Here is a 13,650-nt window from a genome sequence, read left to right as displayed (position 1 = left end):
TTGGCACAAGCAAGAACCTCCCTGAAAATTAGAATTGGACAAATAGAAGTCACGACTTCATGAGGTAACAAGAAAATTAAAAGCCAAAAGCCAAAAAAAAAATGTAATCTATTTCACAGCAAAAATAACTAACTTGGAAAACATTGAGGAGAAAATAAGATTGTTAAAACATTATTGAATTATATGAATGCTGTGACCAAAAAAAAAAAAAAAACCAAGTCTAGATAATTCAAGAAATTTTAAAAATGTGCAGGCCTCATCAGAGAGCAAAGTGGAAATAAAAAGTATTCTGCCATTCACCTCCTAAAAGAAACTCTCACCTGAAAACTGCCAGGAATATGATAATCCAAATCCAGAGCTTCCAGGTCCAAATACATATATAGCAAGCAGTTACAAAGAAAGAATTCAAGTATTAAGGAGCCATAGTCAAGATTGAACATGACTTAGCAGTCACTACTATAAAGAAATGGAGAACTTGGAATATGATATTCCAGAAGGCAAAGAATATCAGCTTTCCACCAAGAAAAATTTTATCAAAACTGAATATAATCATAAAAGGGGAAAAAGAAAAATTTAATGAAATAGAGGATTTCCAAACATCTCTGATGAAAAGACCAGAGCTATGGAAAAACTTTGAAATTCAAACACAGGAGTAAAGAGAAATATAAAAAGGTAAACATGAATGCAGAATGATAAAAAAGTAAACAAGGATAAACTGTTTACATTTAAATATGGGAAGATGATAAATGTGTCCTTTCTTGATCGGTTCATAGAGTTCAAATAGTCAGTGGTTCTACTATAATCTTAAGAATGGAAAGAGAAAGGAAGAGGAATACTTTGGGGGGAGGTGGAAAAAAGGAAGGTTAGGGGAAATTGTCTCACACAATCAAGTATACAAGTAGACAATTATACAAACAAGAAGAAAAGTGAGAAGTGGTAATGCTTGAACCTTTTTTTCATCCAAACTGGTCAAAATAAGAAAGGAGAGAAAGAAAAGGAGGTGAAGAAGGGAAAGAGGGAAGGAAGGAGGGAGAAAGAGAGTTGAATACAGAAATACATTTCAATTGGGAAATAGGAGAGAAAAAGGGAAAAGGTGGGATGAATACTTCCTGAAATGTGGGGGAAGCAGGGAGAGGAAGAAGGGGAGGACTGGATTAAGAGATATAGTAGTATTTCTATGCAAAACCAAATCTTAAGAATATACAAAAATATTTAAGGCTCTTTATGAGGTAGCACAGAATGGGAATCTGAGGGATGCCCAGCTGAGGGGGGAATGTTATGGAAATTTGTGGTATATAAATATAATGAAATACTATTGTGCTGAGCAGAGTACTTACCAACAAGGATTCCAGAGGAATAATACCCCACCTCTTTCTTCATAGAGAAGTGAAGGAATCAGAATGCCAAATGAGACAAATTTTTTTTTGGACATGGTCATGTAGAAATTTGTTCTTATTGACTATATGTTATAATAGGTTTTGTTTTTCTTATAGTTTCAATGAGAGGAGTGGGGAATAAGATGGAAAACATCTTATTGGTGAATATTTTAGCCTAATAAAAATGTTCAGACTTTACAGACTTACCTTACTACTTCTCGCAATAGTTTTGGGAAAGACTTAAATGAAAAAGTGAGTTTCCTCAGCAAAATTACCTTTTTCTTAATTTCAGCACTCCATTTTTTTAATTATCTTGCTTATAACAAGCATTTTTTCTTCTAAGAAAATCTTAGTAAGATTTGTTTTTTTTTTTTTTACTAGTCTTCCTGTTGTTACAATTTTAAGGAACTCACACCATAATGAAAAAAAAAATGACAGCTATTTTAGTTTCCAGATCCTGAAAAAGTTTTTAGTTTTCTGAAAGATCAGATTTTTTAAAATTCTTGGCATTGCTTTTCATTTTTTGACTGCATTTTTTCTTCTATTTCAATGCATATGATAATGTTTCATTGTAGGCTTCAGTGATTCTTGAAAGACAACTTCCTCATACAAACTATTGCAACTTTCTAACTTCTAATAGTCATTGAAGTGTGCTGTTTAAAGTTATACCTTCCTCACATTTCCTTAGAATAATATCCATTTTTTAAAAATACAATTAAAAAGACAACAAAAATAAAGCATTAAAAATATATATATATGCCATATATGCCATGCTTGCATCCAATATGCAAGTGATAGAAAACTAACTAAAGATAAGAAAAATAGTTCAATCTAGCTGAATTTGGTCCAGGTCAAATAAAATTCTGAGTAGGTATGGTGTCAACAGAAATATACACAAATGACCAATCCCATCACAAAATGAAACTGTACATAAAAATAATTGTTTCAAGTAATTACCACACCACTCTTAATAGGCTTTCTACCTCTCCCAAAGGCTGGATGACCATTTGTTGGGTATGTTCTAAAGAAATGACTTTGTGGGAGATTGTACTAGATAGTCACTGATTCCTTTCCAACTCAGAAATTCTCCAAACTAGTAGAAAATAATGCTTAAAAGGGAAATTGGGATAAGTTTGTGGTAGTTATTGAATGTCAGACTATACAGATTTTATTCAGTAGGAAATTGTGACTGGTGATAAAAAAATCACGTGAGTGATGTCATTAAAGTTATATATATCCAGCAATGATATGACAAATTGACAGGAGAAAGAAGTTGGACAAATTTAAGACTTTGGGGAATAAGCTAAACAAAACACAATGAGGTCTAGACTAGAGTAGTAGCATCAGAGAGCAAGAGACATTACAAAGCTAAAATTGACAGTATTTGATGACAGTATATGTAGGGAAAATAGAAAAGTAGAATGTAAGGTTAACTCTAAGGCTTCTAATCAAGGAGAATAGTGGTACCTGTGGAATGGTCAGGAAAATCAAGAAGAGAAATATGTTGAGAGGGAGGAGAAAATGATAATTAGGTAGTGTTAGTGGATATGTTAATAGATATATATTTACACATTATTTATGTGTGTATATGTATTATATAAAGGGGATTCATTATGAAATTGGAATTGGAAATCAAGTTATTTGTTCCCTAAATGCTGCTGATTATTGTTGTCAGAGAATTTAAAGACCTTCATAAATTTTTATACTACACAAAGAACTATTTAAACTGGACTTAATCAGTATTTAAAGGAGAAAATAGCATTTAAATTTGTCAGACTACTACTGATTGAGCAGTTTGTTTGCCTCTTAAAGCTCTTAGGCTTCTAATAGAATAATCAGAGTACCAGAAAATGAATCAAGTAGGGAAAATAGTATCAGGGAAGAGGTAAAGAGATGCTGCAGATCAATAGAGAATTTCATGGATTTTTTTATAAAACGAGGCTTCCAATTGGAAAAATCTCCCTAAGATAAGCACCTTTCAGGATTCTAAACAGTGAATTTATATGCTTATCATTATTTTCAAGTCATTGGGCTATTTTTGGATTTCTTTAAATTGTTAATGATTTGTAATTGTTACAAATCCATCCATGAAAACAATATTTCTGAAGAGGTTTATATAAATGGACTAATTCTGCATGACAGATTCACTTCACGCCTCCCCATTGAGATTGCAGATGTGACTGAAATAGCATAATTCAACTAAGGGGACAATGCAGAAGAGCAATCGATGTTTGCCTTCTTCCCAGGCACAGAATACTAATATATACCTAACTCTAAGAAAAGACATATTAGGAAAACAATTTCTAAGACTAGAATTGTGAAAGCAGCAGAAGATATTTTCATTAAAATAAAATCCATAAATGTGATTTTTAGTAGCATATTGCCTAATATGCCTGAAGGGCCAATTGAAGGGCATAGATACCTGTCAACATTGTTGCCTCATTTTGTCATAGGGAAACTAAAACAGAAACCTGAGTTCTCTTTGCTCCCTGATCTTCTGACCCAAGAAATCAATGGAAAGGAAAAAGAGGGAGTCTGGAGATTATAAGGGAAGACTAATATATCACTGTCATTAGTGTTAGCTTGTAGTATTTATTTATATTTAAGTCTGGATTTATAACTTAGCCACAATATATGGTTTGAAGCGAAACATTATAGCCTCAAAAATGTTGTTGCTCTTAATGCATCTTTGGTTCTAAAACCTCCAGATTACAACAAAATCTGGAAATAAATATATAGTGTTTTTTAAATTATTTTGTTATTCCCAAAGTAATTAAAGAGAATTATGTGATTAGAATGCCATTCTTCCAATATGTTAAACACATTGGGGGGTGGGGAGAGGAGTGGTGGAGGGAAATTAAGCAAAGAACTACACTTAAGGAACAAAAAGAAAGAATAACCCAAAAAAGAAAAAATAACCCAGATTAAGTTTAGTAAAATTGTTACATATGGAAACGATGCTAATGATGGTTGTATCACTAGGGCCTTGTCTCATGGTAGACACTAATTTTATGTTAGTTAAATTAACATAAAAATTCAAAACGCCAAAAAAATGTCTGGTTGTGTTACATTCCCAGTCAGCACATCTTGGAAAACAGATTTTTGTCTCCATGGAAAAAATTAATTTTACATAGTAAATATAAAATTATGTATAATTATTAACAGACCTATTATTCAGGCTTCATAGTCTGAATTTTTTTAAGTTTTTAAAAGTATAACCATGAAAAGTTCTCAACGAAACTCATGGAAAAGTAATATACACATTTTTTGAAGAGGTCAACTTTTATCCCTATATATTATGTGACTTAGTTTTCTAACATTTACAAATATTTACAATATCTATATTATACCTAAATAGAACTAATGAACTAAATATCTAATGCCCACCAATGAAAAAAGTAATAGATTACATTTGTGCTGAAACTATGTATTCAAATTAATGGTATTATGTATCTAAAGCAGAGATTTTAAACAATTTCGTGTTAAAATTTTTTTTTAAAAAAAACCCAACTTTATGGATTTTAGGTTAGGAATAGCTAGTGCAATTCTTATTAAAGAATTTTAAGTTGAAACAAATACTTTTTATCACTTTATTAGATTAAACAAAGTTTTGATACTCTCAAAACTCCAACTAAGAACAATACACTAGTTAAATAAAATATTAACTTAAGAAAAAAAAGATGTTAAGACAGACACATAATGATAAGAATTGTAAGAATTTCAGAACTGGAAGAGATTTTGGAGGCCATATTTTCCACACCCTCATTTTACAGATGAAGATACTGAAACCCAAAAAGGTGAATTGACTTGGCCAAGTTAAATGACTAGAGGAAATGAGAGGTTCAAGATGTCTTTTCTCCTGATGCCCTAGTACTTGTGATTGTCTCTAAACATTTCTCAGCCACAATGTATGCATCTCAGCTTGTCTTACCAGGCTCTAGAATTCAAAGCCATTTTATAATTCTAGTACAGTGCTCAGGAAAAAACGAGTTAAACTATACCAGACCGACAAAGTACTTTTTAAGTGTTTAGTGACAAAATTAAAAACAAACACTCAATTCAAGGAACACATTAAGCTACTACTACCAACTAGTCGGAAATTGGGAATTTAAAGAATTAGGAACCCTCAAAAACTTTACTTGAAGTGGATATTTACATAGGGAAGTTAGGTAATTTGAAGAAAAAAATTTGGTAGAATATGTGCTGCCTTTTCCCCCTTTATTTTCAGTTTCAAATGTTCTTTCCCTCCCTCCCCCAAAGAAATCAGAGAGAAAAAGGATCCATGTGTACAGTAAAATATTTACAGCAGCTCTTTTCATAATAGCAAAGAATTGGAAACTGAAAGGGGTGTTCATCAATTGAAGAGATGATTCTTAACAAGTAACAAAAGTCAGGAAAGAGTTCTCCTTAGTTTCCACCAAGAAAAGAATTTAATTCAACTTGGTGGAAACTTAACTACAAATATTTAGTTTGTTTTTGCTAAACTTCTGGTGTATCTTTAAGGTTAGTGGCTTAAGAGAAATTATAGATGAGACTGGTAACAAGACCATTTTTACAAATTATCAAACTTTATCTTCAATGTGGACCATATCCAATACCAAATTATGTTATCTGTCAGATTGTTTTTAATGAGGTTCTAGTATGCAGTTATTATGTGCTTATCAAAGGAAATGAAATTTAAAAAAAGAGAGCCCTAAAGTACTATTTTAGAAATATTGGTGACACTAATCAATAATTTCTTTTTTGTTTCAACCAGATGTGGTGGAGAAAACATTTCAGGTTACATCAAGTTCTTATCTAATACTGTGTCCAATTGCTTTTACTTAATATAGCTGGGTTTTTTTCTCTCTAGAAACAATTCTACCTTTTTGGTCTCCCAAAAAATACATTTCATCCAATAATTTTCATAGAAGGTACCAAAATGACTAGTTCCTTTCTGATATTTTTAGCCTTTATCTCAACTGGAAAACATTTAAGCTTTCTCACTTCTTGATTTTCATATTCTTTTGTTTCTTAAGCTGAGCAGGGCCCCAAATTTAATAAACCAGTAACTCTCAGCTCAGATCTTGGGCTTATCTTCCCCCAAAGAATTCTGTGTACATTTGCAACACAAAATTGAATCACTGTTCACTTTAAAATGTGTGAGACCTTAAGGATCCAGTTGCGGTTTGAGGTTTAAAAAAAAAAAAAACACCTCACATGATATCCTCACATGAAGTAAATGTTTCCCACAGTCTTAAAAACTTGAATGTTGTTAGGTCAGATTTAAACTATTCAAAGCAAAAAGCTCAACAAGCCCCTTAACAAATTTTGGAAATAGCCCTAATTAAGTTTCTGAAAACTATTACTTTTAATCTCTCTATTTGTGATTTTCAGTGCCATATTTTTATCTAGGATATAGCAAACAATATTTTTCAAGGTTTTTTATGGAAAATTTATTCCTAAAAATCAAATAATAAAGTTACTGTTCATTTGATAGTGTTTTCCAATAACATAGATCATTTCCATGGCTTATAATTTAAGATCCACAGAAACAATTATCATCACTTTTGCCAACATGATATTTGCATGCATTATGGTAGTTTTTCCTTTGGTGTTTAAAATCAGGAACTGCTTTTAGAAGCGAGAAGTTAATGATCTAGACATTCTCTGTATTTTCTTGACAACTCAGCTAGCTTTCTTTTTCCCTACAGCTCCCTGCACAGGCAGCACTTTCTTTTGCCATAGTAATATGTGCATCAATAATTCTCTGGTCTGCAATGGTGTTCAAAACTGTGCATACCCTTGGGATGAAAATCATTGTAAAGGTGAATACAGTGCAAAGTCTAACCTCTGAGAGAAGAGTTTCACTTGCCTTACTATGAATGTGCTTAGCATAGATTTTTTGGCAGAAATGGAAAAATATGCTCTAAATGTTTCCTTTTAATGGATTATTGACCTTCTCTGGGCTGCACTGGAGTAGAGGCAAAAGAATAAATAATATCTTTGCTTTGAAATTAAAGCATTGTTACCTTTAAAAGAATGTTAATTAACATTCTTTATAAGTTATATCAATAAATTTTTCTTTAATATTGAGTTATTTTCTTTTAAAGGCCATTTAATTTTGTTTTCAAAATTATTTTAAAAGTAACCTCTGTTTTTTATCAAATTTGAATTTCTGAGAATAAAAATTTTAAATTCACAAACATAAAAAAATTGTGAAAATTTTGCAGAATAAAACAACCCTATTTCATTATTTGTTTTAGAATTCTTTTAAAATCATCATGAAATCATTAATGTATTAGAATTATTTAAAAATCATTATGAAATTACTCATATGTGTAATCTCGATAAATAATGTTTACCGATATTGGTCAGATGTGTGCATGCCTATTATCAAAATGATTTGCCAAGTTTTTTTTTTCATTCTAGAAGTATAGTAAATACCTTATAATTATAAAGTGCTGTAATCTGATACTGCCATCTTGTGTATTTGACATGAAGTGACATGAGTTCATCATTGAAATAACATTTAATTCTGATTTATATGCTAGTATGTCATTTATAGTTCAACTAACATTAGAAATAAATCAGTCATTTGAGTATTTTCAGTATTCCTAATAGTATACAAATGCGAATAAATTTTAGAATCAGTGATATTTTTACCAAAGCTATTAATAATGTAAAGGAAGAAATTGGATGGAATTAAGCAATAATATTGAATTTGGCACAATTTGCAATATTACATTCGTTCAAATTTGCAGAATTCATGCATTCATGTACAGTCTCTAAGTATAGAAATCATCATTTCCTTTGCTTATACTACATGATTTCTAGCTATTTTGACAAATATTCATGGTCATTATTATTCATGAGCTTCTTATCTTTGTTTTTAAATCTAATTATAAATTGTGCCATCTGCAGTATATTTTACCAAAGCATTCCACACTTTTTACTAAAAAATATATTACCAAGTTTGTTTGTAAAATAGACAAAATCATTGATTTTAATAGATTCAATCTTTTTCTTTCTACAGAGAAGAAAAAAGCTGGACTCTTTGAACAAATCACCAAAACACATGGAACAATCATTGGCATTACATCAGGGATTGTCTTAGTTCTTCTCATTATTTCTATTTTAGTTCAAGTCAAACAACCTCGAAAGAAGGTCATGGCTTGCAAAACTACTTTTAACAAAACTGGATTCCAAGAAGTGTTTGATCCTCCTCATTATGAGCTATTTTCATTAAGGGACAAAGAAATTTCTGCAGACTTGGCTGACTTATCAGAAGAACTGGAAAACTACCAGAAAATGCGACGTTCTTCCACTGCTTCCCGTTGTATCCACGACCATCATTGTGGATCTCAAGCCACCAATGTAAAACAAAGCAGGACCAACCTCAGTTCCATGGAACTTCCTTTCCGTAATGATTTTGCACAACCTCAGCCAATGAAGACATTCAATAGCACCTTCAAAAAAAGCAGTTACACTTTCAAACAATCACATGAGTGTTCTGAACAGGCCATAGAAGACAGAGTGATGGAGGAGATTCCTTGTGAAATCTATGTGAGAGGACGAGAGGATTCTGCACAAGGGTCAATGTCCATTGACTTTTAATCATTTAGAGATGAAGATGATATATTAGTATGTATATATGCAGCATACACAGCACACACACTGCACATATGTATGTTTTTAAGCTTTTCTGCAATCAACACCTTTCCCCTCCTCAAATGAGAAACATCTTCACTGTCATTAATTATCATAATGTTAGAGATTGTATTCCTTTGTGCTCCCTAACCCATGTGAAGTTAGTTGGTAAACTTAGGAAGTTGAATGGGAGTAGAGGAAACAATCATCTATTGCTTGGTATCATATAAGCAAATAACCAGTTAAATAACTGAATTCACTTTTTAACTGGTTATTCTGATGTCTTGTGAACATAGACTTATAAGCTACCTGTTGAGTTTTACCAACATAACTGAAGGTGTGCATGGGAACAATGACACAGACTTTTAAAATCTACAGATACACCAACAAGTTTTAATCATTGAATAAGTTTAAAAATAAAGTTTCCATCATATTTTCACATTCCTTCTCTTTTTCTTTTCATGATTTTCAAGTCAATGATTTTAATATTTTAGTTGCATAAAAGTGATTATTTCACTATATATATTTTGATATGGGCATTTACTATTGACTTTGTCAAATTAAAACTAGAGTTACTGTGGTTCAGTGTCAATTATGACCCAGAGTTATGTTGCAGCCATCTGTTTCTTCTGAACTAATTTCTATATTGCTGCCATTTAATTATTCGTTCCCTTAGCCTGTGTTTTCTGTGAGAATTAAGTGAAATGGCTTATTGCCTTTTACGAGTATTTTATCTTAGTTAACATATTAGAATATTTTAGATCCTTGAGATATATAAGCCTTTGCAAATTATGTGTACAAACTCTGAAATTAAACAGGTCTTCAAAATTTCCAATATTGAGTCACATGTCATGTTGGTGAAGGGAAAATTATTTAATTTACTGTTATGATATTTATAGTCATATAAGTGTTTTTAATTCTCCAAATCTGGGGTCCCTGTTTTTTGTTTGTTTGTTTGTTTTGTTTTGTTTTATTTTTAAGGTATCTTTGCTTTCTTGTAGTATTTAATAAATCCAGGACTTCTCACGTGAGACAGTCACATTTTTTTAGAGCTGATGAAGAATTACAACCTTCAATTTTCTTTTTAACTTCAGTTTTGGCATTTTGTTGTTTTATTATGGTACATGAAATAATTTGTAAACATGATTAAAAAAAACTTTGTGGTTTTTTTAGGCTTTTGATATAATTTGATACTGTACAAACTTTATTAAATCAAGATTAAAGACTTTTGTGGCCATTTTATTTCAGTGCTCACATAGGCAGTTTGAATACATGACATTCTGAGTGTGTTATTCATTATACTTTATTGTAAAGAATGTGGGAATCTGTTAGTTTTGGGTTCCTTTGTTGTTGCTCAGTTTATGATAAAACTTTTTATAACATTTATTTTTCTAAGTCACTACACATATTTTATATTTAAAAATACATCATCCCTTAGTCATGTTATTTTGCTGTTGATTAGGTTTTAAAGCTTGAATTGAGGTAATACAGGAAATAGTAGCTTGCCATAATTTTATAGCATCATAACTATCACAGTAATTTCCTTTAAAAAGAAGAAAAATTTCACTCTTTTTTAAAATTTTTTGATGAAATGAAAAAGTGAAAATCCCAGAAAACTTCAAAGTACATTCCAGTCATGTTCATTCTATTGAATGTTATATAGACATTTTCCCAGAGACTACATTTTTAAGCTGAATATGAGAGCTATACAAATGTTGAAGATGCTCAAAGATATTCATTTTATATCCTATTTCTCAAAGCTGCATTACTCTTAATCAAATTATATACCTAAGTTAATAATCAATAAAATTATTCCTTTTTTTAAAGGTAAAACTTAGAAGTACTTACCTTACAGCATTCAATGATTAACAGCAGAGCTAGGATTAGATATCTGAATTCTGGTCCATGGATCTTTGAATCAATCTGTCAATGAACATGCATTCATTAAATATCTCCTTATGTAACAAGCTGGGAACTGGGGATACAAATGAAAACTATCTCTGCTCTCAAAGAGCATACATTCTAATCAAACAATGTAGTGCTTCATACAGAGTATTCATTCTAATAATAGTAACTAATAATATGCTTCAGTGATGCTGTAAAGAAAATTAGCATCTTAGAAGTATGAGAATTTCAATGTTATTTTTAAGAACTATTAAATGCATTATTAAACTTTTTAACTTTAATCAAAAAATGTAGGCTAATTTTACTCACCCACCCCCTTTATTTGCATATACTTATATGTTTCACACTTGTCCCTCACCTTGAAAAGGACTACAGAGGCTCACAGGTTAAAATAAATGTATAGTAAAGCATTTAGAATCAGCCAGTCAAGGTTCTCAGAAGAAAGCAAAAGGTTTCGATCTTTTTAAGTCCTTAGGGTGAAAAATGACACTTGGCTATGAGTTTCCTGGCAGGAAGAGGTTGGATTACATAGTTTTCTTTTCCTTATTAAAGAAAACATAGAGATTTGTTTACAGAGATGAGATTTTTTATGAAGCTAGAATCAAGAATGAGTCCTTATGTAAAGGGCAGTTCTTCATAATTTTATAAAAAATATATAGAAACATTTATAAAACATTTCATAAAAGACATAGAGAAACATTTTCTAACCAGACTGTATTCATTATGACCCTCTGCTAAAGTCAAAGAATATGGCACAGTAAATGATTAAAGGTATTTCTTCAAAGAACTGAAATAATGTAGTCCAGGTAATTGTTTTTTGATGGTCAAACTTGATCCAGGAATGGAACCTGGACAATCTAGATATAATTAACACATCAATTAGATAATATCAAATGTCAGGTGTCTTAAATGGGCTTAAATTGGCCTAGGTATAAAATCTCATATTCGTGATGTCATGATCACCATGAAGTAGAATATTCTGCTCTTTAATTAAAATGGAAACCGGAAGTATGATTTAGCAATTTAGATCAGAAGGAAATAAAGATGATGTTCTGGTGTGAAAGTCAGCCCCTCACCCCACATTTCTTACACTTTAAATGCACTCAAGGATTAAACATAGCCTAAAGTCATTTAATCTAAAATATCAAAAGAATCAGAGGTCAAATTTATCAGACTATCACAGGAAAATATTCTGCTATTGAATGTCTTCACCATCCATCCCCCACCATTGCATTCAATGCAATTAACCAAAATCGACACAGTTCTCGGATCCTACAAAATTCTAGAAGTCTTACTTATTAGAACTTCTAATGTATATAAAAATGTATAATGTTCCTTTTTGTAGGGAAGGGGGGAGGAAATCAATTCAGATGTTTACCAAAACTTGGAAGAGATTCTATAACTCAGCATGTTAGGAGATTATGAAAGCCCTTTTAAGACTGAATGTTTACCAACTCTTCGGTGGGTGTCTTTGTCATGTTTCATATAATTGTCAGGCATTAAAAAACTCTTGTAAGTGAATGTGTCTGAACCTTTTTGTGATTCTGCTATTGTTTCAGGAGAAAGATGCTTCCTTTTTTTACTAGCATGTCATCTGTTGAGACAAAATGAAGAAATGCCATGCAAAAATTACTATGAATCAAAGTAGGTCCTGCTGTCATTGTAAAACACTGTTATATTGCTCTATTTATTTGAAGTGCTAAAAAAATGTTGTGCCTTCATTGTGAGGTAAAAATGGAATCTTTTAACAACAGCCACAAAAATGCTATCCAAGGGTTTGCTAAAATTACTTAGAGATTTTTAAGTAATTAATTCGGCCATTAACAATTTTTATTCGTCTTTTCAACTCTTCGTGGACTCAATATCTTATACTCTTAAATTCATTCTGTGAAAGAGCTGTCATAAATTCTTAATAGACAAGAATTTCTTAAATTACATTCTTAGTAATTGGTAAGAAAAAGCAAAGTTTTTGCTTTGGGGATATATTTTAAGCTCCAGAAAATAAATAGTGCACAGCTTACTTTAGAATTAATACTAGTGTGTCTTATCTTAACTTCAGAATGCTATCTGAATTGTATAGCACTGCAAGTAGAAAGCTGCTATTGAGATTCTTATTCTATAAACTGGGGAAGAATCCACTTAGAGAAATCTTTTTTCCATCTGTTTTATATGTCACCATTAATAACTCCTTCAGAATTCCAAGCTTCCCTTTATCCAGCTCAGCCTAATTCAGGTTGCAGCCACTTCAAACAATTTAATCTTCTAAATCACTATGATCCTCATGACCAGACTAAAGCCCATTCCACTAAGAAGTTCAAGATTATGTTGTTCCCCTGTATCTCTTAGAATAGTTTTTTAGCATATTTTTTTTTTAACAATCAGGATGCCAAATACAAACTCTTGTGTGACATTTAAAGCTCTTCACTACCAGCTCCAGACTACCATTCCAGACTTATTATATACTATTCCTCTTCACATAGTACAATCCTGCCAAACTGGCTTTGATGTTCTTCACAAGATACTCTATCTCCCATCTCCCATCTCCCAGTCTTTGAACAGGATGATCCCTATGTCTTCCTTACCCCAGATACTAAAAACTCCTACTTTCCTTTAAAGCTCAACTCAAGGGACACCTGCTACCTAGTAATTTTCCTTTTCCCTAGTTTCCTTTTTGTCTCTGTATGTCCAGGGCCTAGCACAGTAACTGACAGAGACATTTTTAACTGATTGATTCATCCAG

General features: G+C 31.5%; 1 protein-coding gene across 1 annotated transcript in view; it reads left to right on the top strand.

Moving 5' to 3' along the window:
- The window catches only part of NETO2 (neuropilin and tolloid like 2), a 32,701-nt gene extending 22,470 nt beyond the window's left edge, over positions 1-10,231 (top strand). The window contains exons 8-9 of the mRNA XM_051979791.1: positions 7,070-7,183; positions 8,392-10,231. Coding sequence (XP_051835751.1) covers positions 7,070-7,183; positions 8,392-8,972 — 695 coding nt within the window. The 3' untranslated portion in view covers positions 8,973-10,231. The remainder of the gene's footprint in view (positions 1-7,069; positions 7,184-8,391) is intronic.
- Positions 10,232-13,650: the final 3,419 nt, after the last annotated feature.

The sequence above is a fragment of the Antechinus flavipes genome, chromosome 2 (genome assembly GCF_016432865.1).
Source record: "Antechinus flavipes isolate AdamAnt ecotype Samford, QLD, Australia chromosome 2, AdamAnt_v2, whole genome shotgun sequence".
NCBI classification, from domain to species: domain Eukaryota; kingdom Metazoa; phylum Chordata; class Mammalia; order Dasyuromorphia; family Dasyuridae; genus Antechinus; species Antechinus flavipes.
Note: the sequence above shows the minus strand (reverse complement) of the source record. Positions and strands in the feature narration are given on the sequence as shown.